Below are 15921 nucleotides of genomic sequence, written 5' to 3'. Positions count from 1 at the left end.
AAGCCATCCCTCTATGGAAAAAACTCTCAATGACTCCATCTCTCCGCCCTCTTTTCACTCACCAAAAACTAGGAGGAAGGCTCTCCCTCTGCAAAGAAAATTGGCTTTCTGTAACAAAGGTCCAATGGGTGTTAAAGATCATTTTTCAGGGACACAAATTCTCCTTCAATGAACTTCCAATTCCAAGAGGGTACCCAGACTTACCTCCAAATCAGTGGGCAGAGGCATTGAAACAAGTCCAAATGCTCATATTCCAAGGGGCAGTAGAACCTGTCCCCTCAGATCAAACAGGAAAAGACTTTTATTCCAGCCTATTCCTTGTTCTAAGAAAAAAGGACACTTGGCACTCCATCCTGGATCTATCCATTCTGAACACCTTCCTGGTGGTCCCCAAATTCAAAATGCTAACTTTGCAGCAGTTGCTGCCTATGCTGACAAAAAATGTCTGGTTAGTTACCCTAGACCTAAAAGACCTAAAAGATGCCTACCTCCACACCCCCATAAGGGAATCCTGCAGGAAATTTCTTGGCTTCAGAGCAGTCTCACAACACTTTCACCTTTAACTTATCTACTGCTCCCAGGGTATTCACCAAATGCTTAGCCCTGGCCATAGCCTTTTGCAGACAGAAAAATATACAAATTTACACGTATCTGGATGACGGCCTCATTCAGGCAGATTGCAAAGAAAAGCTCCTCAAGGACCTGCTCTTTGTCAAAACCCTCCTAACCTCCTTAGAGTACACCATCAACAAGAAGAAATCAAGGCAAATACCCCCCAGGAAGATCATTTTCATGGGAGCACTGCTGGACACAGCATCCCAAATGGCCTCTCTATCCCCAGAAAAGCTAAGTTTCCTGCCTGTCTATCTTACCCAGCAAGTCACCCCACTGCAAAGAAGTTCCTGCAAGCCTTGGGGTACATGGAATCTTGCATCCTTCTAATTCCTCTGGCCAAGCTTCACATGAGAAAACTGCAGTCATCTCAACCTCTAGAGACCTCTCTTCCTCTGATCCCCTGTATAAGGGCCAAGTTTCTGTGGTGGCCAGGGGCCTGTGCCCAGAACAAGGGTCTTTCCTTCACCCTCCACCCAACCGGGCAGACCATTACCACTGATGCCTCAGACATAGCTTGGGCATTCACCTAGAAGGCAGGTGCACCCAAGGATTTTGGGATGCCCAGCACCTTCCCTTACACATCAACCAGAAGGAAATGATGGCCGTACAAAAGACTCTGACATCCTTCATACCCCATCTCAAGCCAGGGGTTCTCCTTATCAAAACAGACAACACCACAGTAATGTGGTACATCAACAAACAGGGAGGGACCCAATCTTACCCTCTGTGCAGGCTAGCCATGAACATCTGGCTTACAGCCTCTGCCATGGGACTACACCTGATAGCCCAATACCTGCCAGGGATCAACAACACCCTGGCAGACCACTTAAGCAGAAACTTTCTGGACCCCCATGAATGGCAACTCCACAGAAAAATCTTTTTTACAAATCACTCAGGCATGAGGGTCCCCAGAGGTGGATCTCTTTGCTTTGCATCTCAACCATCAGCTGAAAAAATTCTGTACCAGGGAGTACCACCACCTAGCGTGGAAGCAGGGACGTCGGGAGGCATACGCACTGTACTGATTTCAGTACAACGTATTTAGAAGGGGGGTAGCATTTCAAAGTTTTCGCGCTTTAGCATTTTAAAGTTTTCGCGCTTTACTAGTGCACGACGATGACGTCAGCACATCAGGGCAGCCAGTCGGAATGGAGCTCACCGCGCGTCAGTTCAAAATGCGGTTTAGGATGCAAGCGTTATGTTGGTCGAAGCGGGAGTATTTGAAGGACTTAAAGCAGGAGGATTTGTTGGTCTCAGTCACGTCAATGACTTTATTTAGAACCAAGGGGCTGGTGAGTAGTGTGTGTGTGTGTGTGTGTGTGTGTGTGTGTGTGTGTGTGTGTGTGTGTGTGTGTGTGTGTGTGTGTGTGTGTGTAAATGTTTTGAAAATGTACTTAAACTATGGCTTATGAGTATGTTTTTTTATCTGATGAAGTCCGTTTATTCAGGACGAAAACGTGGATTGTTTGTTGAGCGTTCATGTTTATTAAACGACGGATTTTCACCTTATTTGTCATCCTTAATTGCTTGCTGCTCATACATTGGTGTGCTAAGATTTGTGGGTGGTTATTTGTACTGCTTTGGTGGCAGAACTGTTTTCCCTTTTTGCATTTTTCATCATCCAGTACCTTTCTATATTGAGCCACTATTGAGGGATGTCCGATTCCCCATTGACCTCTTTTCTTCACATTATGGCACTTGCAGTATCCCAAGCTGCCAGTGAATGTACATCAGTTTCTTATACATTTGTTATTCCTTAAACAAAGTTGTCAATGATTAGCTGTAATCCCACCATCATCAGGCTAGCTGATTGTACACCTACCATCTCACTCCTCTCTAAACTATATCTTCCTTACAAAGCTCTACCATCATCATCATCAGCACCATCATTCTTTCACAACAATCCACAAACTAGTGAATCATACAATATTTCAGTTAACTTTCCTACTTACAGAAGAGTTGGGAAGAATTCTGGCAGATGCCTAACATCACAATTTTACATAAAGTTTTTAGTACATACTCCATTGATTTCAGCCATATGAGCTATTCAGATATTGCACAGTTCAGTATAGAAATGTATTGTCTGTGCAACTATTTGAAATTTTCTTTTGGGAAAGAGATTTTTCATAAGTATAATTCATAAAGATATAATGTGTGATGATTATGCTTAAAAATTTGAACAAAATGTCTATAGCTTTGGAGGTGTGTACAGTCTAAATACTTAAATTCATAACTCACAATTCCAGCAATTTAATCCCATTATTTTTACTCATGTTAAGTGTTATAGCAGTCAGTTACAGATAAAACCCAGACAAAAATAACTTTATTTAGAACTGGTAACATAACCATTTAGTAATGAATCATTCAGAGGCATAATCTGAGTAAATATTACCCCTCTCCTGATTGCTGTATAATCTGCAAAATGCACAGATTATTGCTAATTTCAGTCTTGTTCACAGCTGTTTGTTTTATAGTGTACTGCATAGTTGTACTGATGTGCTACTGGATTTATATTATGTTTTGAATGACGTACATAGATTAGGTTCAAAATCTGTGTTCTTGACAGCTCTCAGAGTTTTTGTTTTACATAGTTAATAACAATAATAAATAATGAAAACTGTATAAATGTTCCCAGAGCATAGCTCCCAACCTCTTAGCCCAAAAATCTGGACAAAGCCAAAAATAGTCGGGGGGGGGGGTCAAAGCCCAAAAATAAGGAAAACATTTAAATATTGCTGTTATGCACTTAGAAAGCTGCTAGAATAAAAAGGTCTTGTTTTATCTTGCATTTTCTGAAGGATATGAAGTTTGAAACTCAAATGCCTGCCTTTATTTATTGAATTCAGTCCCCACTGATTTGCCACAAAAAATCCAGAAAACTATGTTGTTCTGACTATTTTGCACAGTGACCTTGGCAGTAAAATGTATGATGGTAACACAGCATTTTATTCTAGCAGCTTTCCAAGATTATACAAGCAATGTTTAATGTGTTCCTGTTTTTTGCCCTTTTGACCCACCCCAAGAAATTTGGCTTTTTCCAGACTTCTTGTGCTGCGAAGTTGAGATGTAGTTGAGTATTGCGTAGATTTTACAAGGAGCTGAGAGCTGCAGGGGAAGAGAAGTTTAGTGCTGATTATGCTAAGTCTGCTCACATTGCTAGTAGCACAAAATGTTGTGTACTTGCTTTTAATGCAGAAGGTTGTTGGTTCTACTCCCATAAGGGGTGAATGCTGCTGTACTGAAAGTTAAGACACTAACTATGATCCTGTTATCAGTTTGCCATCCATTTCCTATTGCAATATTACTAGCTTATTATTAATGTAATTTAGGCAATTTATTCCTCAGGGGCATCAGACACTTTATTTTTCGGTGAAGTCATGAAATATAAAGGTGATTGCTAGCAGCAACCTCTTCATTAGTTAGATTTATTTAACGTGGAATTATTTAGATGACTTTTTACTACTCCAGAGATTGTGCATATTATTTACTGATAATGGTGGACTGTAAAAGTTTGACTAGACTTTTATGATGGAAATGTTCTGAATTGGGCAGTTTTGTTTCATTGTTTACTGGAAAAATGTTCAAAGCAATAGGAAGGTGTATCAAAGAGCACATGCATGTTTCATATGCAAGGGGCCTATGATTTAAAAGCAGCCCAGAATTAATTCTTATCTGCCACGGGTAAAATGTATTTTTCTTTGAATGTGGGTTTTAATGTTGTTTCAGTGAATGTGAGTTTCAAGGGCAGAGAAGTTTTAATGCCAAGTTTGTTTAGCAGATGTCTTAGTGTTTGTGCTGTAAAATGCAAAATAAAACTTTCAAATGAAGTTCAAATCATCATAGAAGTAAATCAGTATGTACATTAGTGTTTATGGTAAATGGAGTGAAATAGCAAAGTAATGGATCATTGGAATGGCTGCAGGGGGAGGCTCCATTCGACCATGGTTTTGTGAGGGGAAGGGTGGCAAACTTAGACAGCCCCAGCTGAACTATACCTCCCAACTGTCCAGATTTTCAAAGAATGAATAGATTTTTGCTTCTTATTTTTGGTTTGTTCCTCAGTTTGTGGTTTTCTGGCAAATGATTTAGGAATTAAGTCACTAAATAATGACACACTAGTTTCAGACTTTATAACCTTCAGAAAAATGCATGCTAAAATAAGACCTGTTCTATCAACTGTCCCAGTTTATACAAGAGCAATTTTTAGTACTGTTTATATGTTCCCTCAATATATTTGGCCTTGTCCAGATTTATTGCATTAACAGGTTGAAAGGTACATGCAAATAAATTGCTTTATAGAATTAGGCATAGCCAAACCTCAACTGTCCCTGATTTTGGCTCAAAATGTTGCTCTTCCCCTAATGATCCCTCCACAAAATAGCAATTTTGGAAGAAAACATAGAGGGTTTACTTTACTTTTATAAATAACTGTAATGATCAGAGTTATACATTACTTTTATTTCAGAAATGCATGTAGATTCTCTAATTTTGTCAGCTGCTCTAAGTTAACTGTGCTCATATTAAAATGGCGTCCCTCCTTTGACAGGTTCCCAGCTGTATTGTCTGGCAATTTTATATTTTTGCATCACATTTTTGGTCCGTTTTTCATAAAATTGCAGTTTTCTGGCAAATTAGTGGCAAATTGTTAAAGACTGAAGTTAGAAAATAATGCAGACATTTCAGTTTCAGATTTCATACCTTTCAGAAAATTCGTACTGATGCAAGACCTACTACTATTCTATTATCTTTCTAAGTTTATAAGAGCCATATTTAAAAAAATGTCCTTATTTTTGGGCCTTTGCCTCAGTTTTATTTATGAGTTTGTTGCTGTAAGAGGTTGAGAGGCTGTGTGTGTGTGTGTGTGTGTGTGTGTGTGTGTGTGTGGTAGGTAGCATACCTCTCAACTGTCCACATTTTGCAGAATGTCCTGATTTTTGCCCCATATTTTTGTCTGTTCCTCATAAATTTTGTGATTTTCTAGAAAATCATTGAAGGCTGAAGTTGCTAAATAATGACAGACATTTGAGCTTCAGACTTCATGTCCTTTAGAAAAATTCATACTAGCACAAATCCTGTTATTCTAGCAACTTTCTAAGTTCACGAGAACATTATTTAATATCTGTCCCTGTTTATTTTAGGCTTTGTCCATATTTCTTGCACTAAGAGGTAGGTAGGGGTGTGTGTGAATGAAACATCCTAGTTAGTGGTAGCAGGTGGTTAGTAATTTACTCAAGCTCAAAACCTGTACCTTAGTTACAGAAAACAAAAGCATAAAGTCTCTACCCCAACTACCATGCTGCATTTTTCAAAGAACTGACATTTCAGGTTAATTTTCAATTCAAGGAACCGAGTTTGAGTGAATTTATATTATATTACTGAAGAGGCATTACAGCGAATGCCTCTTCATCGACACTAAAAGAGCAAACCGTGAATTACGAGAATGACCGTAGCTTGGCTGGGGAGGGGGGTAGCAATTTGAGAGCTGTCAGTACAAATTTGAAAATCCTAGCTACACCCCTGCGTGGAAGGTGAATGCCTTGACCATCCACTGGAACACCCTCTTTGTGTACGCATTCCCACCTCGCCTCTTATTCCCAAGGTACTGACCAAAGGCCATCCTCATTACTCCAGATTGGCCCAGACAACATTGATACCCATTACTGCACAGCCTGACCTGACAGTCTCCCAGGCAGCTTGCCCTGATCCCAGACCTCTAAACTCAAGTGAGGGTGGGATATGCTGCACCCAGACTTGCAGACTCTCAAACTATCAGCATGGTAATACTCTAAAGGCAAACAAATGGCCCCTGTTAAGCAAACAAGTCCCAGACATTATCGCAGAGGCTAGAAGGCCCAGCACCAGAAAATCATATGCAGGAAAATGGAAAAGATTCTGCTCCTGGAGACAGTCCAGAGGGGGCAATACCTCACAACCTTCCATCCTTCTTATCCTGGACTACCTAGAGGAGCTACTTAATAGTGGCCTCTCCTCTATTAAAATCCACACCTCAGCCATTTCAGCTCATTTTGATACAGAACAGCCCCTGTTCTCCCATCCTTTGATTAAACAATTTCTCAGAGGTACTTCTAATATCAGACCTCCCAGAAGGCCACCCACTCCAGCCTGGGACCTGAATTATGTTTTGGAAAAACTAACTATACCAGCCTTTGAACCTGCTGCTTCAGCAGAACTAAGATACCTCTCTTGGAAGACTCCTTTTCTCCTAGCTATCACCTCAGCCAGAAGGGTTTCAGAACTTCAGGCACTGATGGCCATTGAGCCCTTTATCATCTTCCATGCAGACAGGGTCTCCCTGAGGACTAATCCCTCATTTATGCCCAAGGTGATATCTAATGTAACTCTCAATCAGGCCATACATTTACTCATCTTCTTTTCTAACCCTCAAAACAAGAGGAAAGACTTCTGCACTCACTAGACGTACACACACAGCTCAGATAGTATGTGGACCATACAAACCCTTCAGGAAAACAGACCAAGTACTTGTCAGCTTTGCCTCAGGAGCAGAGGAGAAGCCCATTTCCAAACAAACCATTTCCAAATGGATATCACACTGTATCCATTTCTGCTACAGGCTGCATGGGAACTCCCCCCAAGTCTATTCAAACCCATTCCAGTAGGGCAGCCTCCACTTCCACAGCATTCCTCAGAGGAGTTCCCACCAGGGACATCCTGGAAGCTACCACTTGGACTTCTGTCCATACCTTTACCAAGCATTACCACCTACCTCTATTTTCTAAGGCTAGAGCAAGGTTTGCCTCTGCAGTTCTGCAGGGCATGCTGACCCAGTCCTAGGTCTCTTAATAATCCTACCACCCCTCTCCTCAGCTTTGGGAATCCTCCCACAGGTGATGACTGCAACAATGAAACACAAAGAACGTAGTACAGTTGTGTACACTTACCATAAATGTAGATGTTTGAGTACATTCACTGTTGCAATTCTGGTTTTCCACCCTCCTTCCTCCTTATATCGTCTTTCTTTAGGGAGACATAAGTTTCTAATGGTGGCTTTCAGCCACCAGGACCACTTTACCATATCTACTTGGGCCTCTGACTGGTTAGGGTAAGAAAAACTGATGTAATAGTGTCGGCTGCCTTCCTTTATAGCACTGACAACCTGACATTAGCCAACAAGCGACAGCAGCTGACGCAGAAAGACATTGACTCTGGTATTCAGGCCGACCGAGGGCTACCACAGCAAGGGTAACCCACAACTGAGGACTGCAACAGTGAATACACTGGAACATCTACATTTATGGTAAGTGTACACAACTGTACTTTACACGGAAATGTAAGACTGACTTAAAAAATAAGTTCTCTGGAGGAATGGAGTGACGGGAGCATTCAAGTTTTATAGCTATACTGAGGTGCAGAAGTTAGCCCAAAGAGGGTCTACCAGAAGTAAATGGGAAGCACACCTCTCAAACTCTTAATGCAAGAAATCTGGACAAAGCCTGAGAAAATGGTGGACAAAGGCCCAAAAATAGGGACAGATTTTAAATATTGCCCTTATAAACTTAGAAAGTTGCTAGAGTAATAGGTTTTGTGTTACCATACATTTTCTGAAGGATTTGAAATCTGAAACTCAAATGTATGTCATTATTTAGTAACTTCATTCCTCAGATCATCCCAGTGATTTGCCCGAAAACCACAAATTTTATGAAGAAAAGTAAAAAAATAAGAGGCAAAAATCTAGACATTCTGCAAAAATCTGGACAGTTGAGAGTTATGATGGGAAGTGATATTAGAAAGCCAGGAGCAGGCAAATGAACTAAATATTTCCATCTGTTTCTACAGAAGAAAGAAAATGCAGTGTTGGTTTATTGATTCAGGATTGCAACCAAATGGCTTCTGAAAAGCTCGACTCATTTACATATTCTGGTTCTGATGCAAACACCAAAATTATTTTTGAACACCATTATCAAAAAAGTCGATCGATTTTAAGAGGAAGCATGTTTCACAAGATTTGGAGAAACTAGTTTGAGTACTTATCCTGTTTTATTTATTGTTAGTCTTTATTTTCAACAGTAGGCTTCCTGAGTCAGTGTCAGTTCACAATGGGGGATGTTCTAAGTACAGATTTTCAGACACAACCCATTGACACATAGCTTTACAATCAAGCAAAGGTAACATCAAAGAAGCATTTAAGAGAGAGTGTAATGGCAACTCTTCCAGCCTTTCAGAGTAGCTCCTATTTTTCATCCTAATGATTCTTTCTGTTTGTGTACTTCTGCCTATTTTGAGTGACTTTTACATTGCAGAAAGCAGACTTATGGTCACTGACTGAAGTGAATTAATGAAGTGTATAAAGAACTAATGATTTTCTTTAGACTGTCTAGATGTATTCTTTAGTATCAGTTAGTCTACTAAACATATCCTTTTGACAGTGGTGGATGTAGTGTTTGTTTGTTTGTGTCTTTCGGCTTTTCCCGGTTAGGGGTCGCCACAGCGGAACTCCGGTCCGCTAATGATTGGTAGTGGATTTTTACGTACTGGGTTACCAGCCCTGATGCACAACCTTCAATTTGCTATACACTATAGTCCCAAAGTCCTCATTGTCTGTTTTTGTGCTTTGGCCATTTATTTTGTAGTCACATTTTATATCCCTTTTACCACATTTTATGACACTAAGAGACGTTATTTCTGCTGTATGTGAAAGAAAAGACATGGCGATAATGGTCACAACAAAGCTCAGTCAAACAATATATCGTGAATGGACTGTAGAAAATACAAGTAAGGTAATGCCTTATATGTGGACTGAAGCAAATCAGATTTCATTCTTCCTCTGTATAAAGCCCTGGTAATGCTAACTCTGGAATTTTAAGTACAATTCTGAATACCTTACAGACTTGTAGTCTATATAGAGGCAGAAAGGCCACTAAGTTGGTCCAGAGATGTGAGCTTCAGAAAGTAGAAAACGTGAAATCACTCAGATTGCACATATCACATGATAGACCAAAGTGAAAGGGCATTATTAAGATTTTACCACCCTTCCAAGAGTGAGGTAGACTTACATATAAAGATAGGCAAGGGCATAGGCTCCTTCTCAAAAATGGAAGATTCAAGCTTAATTAAGAAAGGAACTTATTTTATAGAAAAGGTGTTAGGGCACTAGAACCAGGTTCCAGAGATGTGGCAGGATATGGATCAGCAGATTATTTCACATGAGCTTAGAACTGGTAAAGGAGAAGGGAGGGCAACTGCAACTACAGTGTGGAATCTGTGGGCATTAAAAAGTATTTCTAAATTATGCAGTAAACATAAATTCAGCAGTCAGAACACACAGCAGTTAAACATATGATATTTTAGCTGAATCGTTAGATTTTTTAATATTTTATAGTATCACAAAAAATATAAACAGTTGTGAAAATTGTCATAAAAAATTCTTCACGAGTATAGATACTCCTGAAAAATTATACTTTAATCATTCATTTCCAGTCTGCTTATTCATACTTATGCTTGTACATAACTGTTATGTGTGGAAAGAATAACAAAGCTGGACAGATATCTGAAGGAATGCATACTCCCATCAAAGAATACCCATCTGCCAATCAATTTACTCATAAACAGACCCAATAACTGTGTATATTCAGTTTGTGAAACTGGAACTTGCATGGTAATGTACAAGTCAGGCAGTCACATTCATCATAATCAGTTTTTTATCATGCAGTTGAATAAAATACTTCCATACATGTCATTTTCTGACACTTTTACTAAAACAATCTTAACAGACATGAGTAGTTGACCCCTTCCACAGTCTCTGACTGATTGGATATATACTTAGTTAATGTTCAGCAGCCTGCTAAAACATATCACTTGCCTAGTGTCACTGAGTGCCGTAACAGAAACATTCATTTTCATTGTCAGAATTCTCAGCACCCTAATTTCCACTGTCATTGTTATATAATTTTTTGGTAGACCAGTGGCCTATTTCCTTTCCCGTTTTTCTGGTCATTGCAATTGTCACAGTTATATAATTTCCTAGAAATATAGTGAATTATTCCTACCTATAGTTTCCTGTCTTATATAATGCAAGACTTAATGGTAATTATTGGTGGAGCGAGTATTTGCAGCCCCAACCACCCTTACTCCTGTAGCACCCATTTATATTTTTATTTTTTAATGGTAGCAGTGGCAAATTGGAAGAGAATTTTCTCTTCACTTTGGATTATTTTGATGAGAAAGTGGGATTCTATAAGAGGTTTGTGGACGACCTCTTTTTAATTTGGCTAGGTGATGATGGTGTTTGCTGAGGAGATCAATAACTCTACGAGTTTTTTAAAGTTTACATTGAATTACTCCAGGGATGTTATCTCATACCTAGATGTGAGTATTGTAAGACTTCCCTGTGGTCTTTTGAATACATCGATACATCAAAAATTATGTTATAGGAATGCCCTACTACACAGGCACAGTATGCACCCCAGGTATGTGTTCAACAATGTCATGAAAGGACAAATTATGAGGGCGTCCAGGTTGAACCCTAGTGATAACGGTTATACAGAGGAATTAGCTAGGCTGAAGACAATGTTTCTTAGGAGAGGTTACAATGAGGATGCATTTGATAAGATGACTATAGAAATGCATGGACTTAGATCCACAAGAGCCAGACCGTATTTTTCGGATGATTGCGGAATGGGTACTTTAACACCATCAACAGCAACACTAGTAGTTAGGGCTCCTCTATTCTTCACTAAAGATGCAGAACACATAAAGGGATTTCTGTTTAAACATTGGGATGTACTTAAGTTATAGGTCCAGAACCATTGGTCGTATACAAAAATAAACCTAACCTTAGAAATATGCTATGTCAGAGGAAGGTGTCTATGAATGGAGTTAAGCGATATGGTTTTGACCACAATACAACACCATGTGGCAAATGCAACCAATGTAGTTGTATAGACACCAGAATGACTTTTATACATCTCACTAATGGTCATGAATTTTCTTTCAGTACAGGGACCAATTGCTGGACCAAAAATGTGATATATTTAGCTAGGTGCTTGGCATGTCCTTCCTTTTATATAGGGAAAACTAACAGGACTCTCAAAGAGAGAATTAGGGAACACCTATATCACACATGGATAGGCTCAGATTTTAATGCCCTGGCTAAACATAGTAAAATATCATAGTAAAATATCAGGGTAACAACACTCTTTTGTGTTTTGTGTCATTCAGGAGGTATTAGAGAACAAGAGAGGGGGCGATTTGGTGAATTACACCTTGGAATGTGAGATGAGATGGATCATAAGATTTAAAGCTGATAAACCCCCGGGCCTCAACGACAGGGTACAAATCAGACCTGTACTACGGAAGAAGAGATGTTTTAGACCTAAGAAGTGAGATCTCTGCTATTAGCGTCTTTATTTATATGTATGTGACGATTTTTATAGTTTGTGTAGTATACTTAGTTTATTTAATTAGTCAACTACACATTATATATTATATATACTGTTATTCGTCACACACCAATGTTATTTGTATGCAGATACAACAAGAGCATTAGGCTAAATGTTGTATTGGATTCACGTTAGCATGTTCTCATACAGTGAATACTAGTATTATGTGTTTTTTATATTTTTTATATATTTTTTATAATAATAAGATTCAAAGCAGTGACTTATATATATATTTTTTATATTATATTACATTTTTAGCATTTGTTGTGTTGAATCAATTCAGGATATATATAGATATATATATATATATATATATATATAAATATTTGTTGCCTGATTGATTAATCAATTGTGTATTTTAATGAAGTTAAACGCTTTGACCAATCATGTTTCAACACTGTGTATTTTAACAGCAGTTGTAATAGAGATCTTTATAAGTCTGAAGAAGCCTTCGGGTGAAAGCGCTAACTTGTACAAATAAATTGCCATCAAATTATTTCTTTTTGTTGATTTTTTCCTGGTGGATTATTTTTCAGTGGATTTCAAGTGGATTTTTGCTGATTTACACTTTGAACTATCGAGTATCAGCTGCCATTGGTACCCTGCGCATGATTTTGTGCTTTATTTTATTTCATTTATTTGTTCTTGCTGCAGGGACCGAGCTCCGTTGGCTTGGTGTTGTTCTGTGCCTAATTTACCATCTAGATATTTGTTTTTATTTATATATTTGTTTGGTGAGCTGATATTTTGTCCCTTCTCAGGCACAAGACAAGTAACATATCATGCCATCCATGTATACAGATAAGTATTAGTACCTAGAAAGCTCAGCTGTATGTAACACTTGATTGCTGACTGTGTTAGTTCTTTTTATGTCTATAAATCATGTTATTTAGGCCTTATCCATTTTGTTATTTAACTATGTCTCCTTTTATTTAACCAGAGTGGTGTGAGTGTACTCCTCATGAAGTTGGTTTTCCAAAATATGGAGCTTTTGTACCAGCTGAGGATTTTGGAAGTAGGTTCTTTATGGGACGACTTATTAAAAGATACCCAGAGTTCCGCATTCCATTTTTGGAAGGTAATAACATGAGAATGTTGTATATACATGTATATATAAGAGAAAGGATAGATAAAAAAATATGTAAATATGTAGTCTGGCAGGCAAATGGAGAGAAATATGCATGTGCCTGACCATATAGTGATACCTCTTCTATTTATTTATTTTACATCTAAATAATAATGCAGATTATTCAAAGCTGTGCTCACCCACAAAGGACTCTTGTGATCTTGCCTTTTCTTTTTGATTCAAACTGTGCTACAATTGCAAATGTCACATTTATGTACGTATGTATGTATGTATGCATTTATGTATTTATTTATTTATTTGTATTTATTTGCTGGAGAGTGCATTTGGGTTGGAAACTCATTTTCAGCAGTGGCACAGAGAGAAAAGCTCACAAAAGCAGCACTCAAAATGCAGTATGCATTTTACAACAAATATACATTTTATTTTCACTTTGATTACCAGGAAAATCTGACCGGGTTGTGGCAGAGAACCTCAGTACAGTGGTGGTCAGGGGGGAAGCTCCAGTTTACAAGAAAAACATTTAGAGGCATGCATTAAACAATGTAGTAAAAGTAATACAAGTCGTATTGTATGACATGTATCGTACAAATATTTACTTTCATTCATTACAGTATGCCAGCTATAGCAGATTTTATACTCAAACAGGTCTTAAGTTAAGAAATTATATAATTATATTATATATTATAATTATATAATTTCCAGGAAACTGTAGTAGTTAGTTACATGTACAGCATGAAAAGGGGAGGTAATCAGGAAGAGGGAGAGTGAGCTTTGCTGACTGAAAGAGGTAAGATTAGGTGTGATTGTGATAGATTTCACTGGGCGAGCTAGAACTATATGAGTTGAGTAATGGAAAAGTGTAGTTAGGCTGAATATAATAGGGGAGACTTATGGTGGTTTGGTGGGGGTAGAGGGAGTTAAATTTGTGTTTTTCAGAATAAGGGTGGTGGGCACTGATTTTGTGGGGGTTTTTTTGTAGTAAGGGGGTATTGCAGTTACAGTGTGGAGTGCTAAGGAGCCGAGTTTTCAAATTTAATTCTGAAATTTAAATAGGATGTTGTTAGCCTGATTTCACTAGGTAGTAAATTTCATAGGTTCGCTATACTGCAGGAATATAATACAGAGCCATGGGAATTGAGAGCCCTCAAGACAGACACTTGGCATGTGGTCTAAGATCTTAGGGACTGAGGAGGAGTGAACCATTCTTTTAAAGTTTAATTGGCAGGACATTTTGTGGTTAGCAGAGGATGTTATGGGAAACTTTTACTTGGGCAAACTTAAGCGATTAAGAAGATCTAACCAAGTTAGTTTAAGGTAGGCAATGCAGTGGTGAGTATGGTGGGGGAGATACTTTGTGAATTTCACTATTTTGTTATAGCATTGTCATAATTTAACTAGTTGCATGGTTTGGACTGCATGAATATGGGAGCAGCATATAATAGGCTTGGCTGTAGGTAAGCAACAGCTGTAGTTCTGCATGCTAGGTTGGAGAGGTATGGATTTGCTCTATACAGAGTACCAAGCTTTTGATATTTTTTTTTACAGTGGCTTGAATATGACAACCACACATAAGCCTTTTGTCATTTATTTGTCCTAGTAGTTTTCTGGTGAAGATAGTATCTATGGCAGTATTTTGGAGTGAGCAGATTTTGAGGAGTTGATCAATTTTGGGTGAGTTCTTGGGCGGCAGTAGCATTAGTTTTGTTTCTTCTTTTTTTTTTTGCATTAAGCAGTAGTTGAGAATTGTTGAACCATTTTCTCTGTTTGAAAAGGATTGTTGGGTAAGATATTGTAGTCTATGAAGATGTCTTTCTATTCCCATGTTGCAGTATTTTGCATACGGGTTTACTCCTCTTGTCTCACGTACGTACAGCCAGTAAACAAAAGTTTTCAGTCTCTCTGAGGTGTGTTTGATGTCTGATGTGGCTGAAGGAATGAAGGCCATAAAAGTGACATCAGTGCACACCAGCCCTCAGAACTTCTCAACCACCAGTCATACGACAGTTGCTACTGCTACCACTGACATCAAATTCAAATAAGTAAGCTAAGTACATCATTGGGGACTTTTTCAGTCCCTCCTTTTAAAATTGTATTGCTTGTCCATGTCATCCAGAAAGGGTAAGTGTCAGTGCGGCCACCAGATCCTTCACAAGGATGCCCACAATAAGTGCCTTTTCTGTTTGGGATGGTCGCACAACCACAAGGCCTGCCCCATTTGCCAGACATTTGTACCTAAGACCCTGTGTAGCCAGCTGCATGCGTTAAACCTTTACTTAGAAAACCAATGTCTTAAGCATATTACTTTAGGGATGGAGGGATCCTCAGACATTCCTTCAGAACTACCCAAAAAAGAAGGCCAAGACCCTACAGCCTTCATCTACTGCTGAGCCTCCTCCATCCGATCCTCAGCCTGTGGCCGACATTGGCCTGGTAGAAGGATTCAGATATGCTGCATCAGATAGAGTAGGTACCTCCACGGATGCTGCAAAATCCCTTTGGCTAGAGCATGTCCACTGAGGCTATACTGGCGTCGGGAACCAGCATTCTCTGAAGGCCTGTCTGATCCCTCCAGCCCTTTAAAGTCACCAGATTCCAGGTGTCAGATGCCTGCTGGGCCCCTTAAAAGAAGGGAAAAAAGAAAACATATTTCTCCCCCTCTCCTGAAAGCATGCCTGATTGGCAGGCTTTTAGTCAAAGCCTTTTTAGTGCTTTCATGGCCTTGAGGCTTACCTCTAATGTTAGTGGTTCCACATCCCCTCTACTCCTGAGTCCAAGGCCTCAGACCTCTGATCCTATCACTAG

At 39.0% G+C, this 15921-nt stretch overlaps 1 protein-coding gene across 1 annotated transcript in view; it reads left to right on the top strand.

The window, feature by feature from the left end:
* LOC122804254 (cytosolic phospholipase A2 zeta-like) overlaps window positions 1-15921 on the top strand; it is a 1019603-nt gene that overhangs the window by 542801 nt on the left and 460881 nt on the right. The window contains exon 15 of the mRNA XM_044074015.1: window positions 12973-13110. Coding sequence (XP_043929950.1) covers window positions 12973-13110 — 138 coding nt within the window. The remainder of the gene's footprint in view (window positions 1-12972; window positions 13111-15921) is intronic.

The sequence above is a fragment of the Protopterus annectens genome, chromosome 6.part0, assembly GCF_019279795.1.
Source record: "Protopterus annectens isolate FY-2018-M chromosome 6.part0, PAN1.0, whole genome shotgun sequence".
Lineage (NCBI taxonomy): Eukaryota > Metazoa > Chordata > Ceratodontiformes > Protopteridae > Protopterus > Protopterus annectens.
This window is presented reverse-complemented; position numbering and strand designations above follow the sequence as displayed.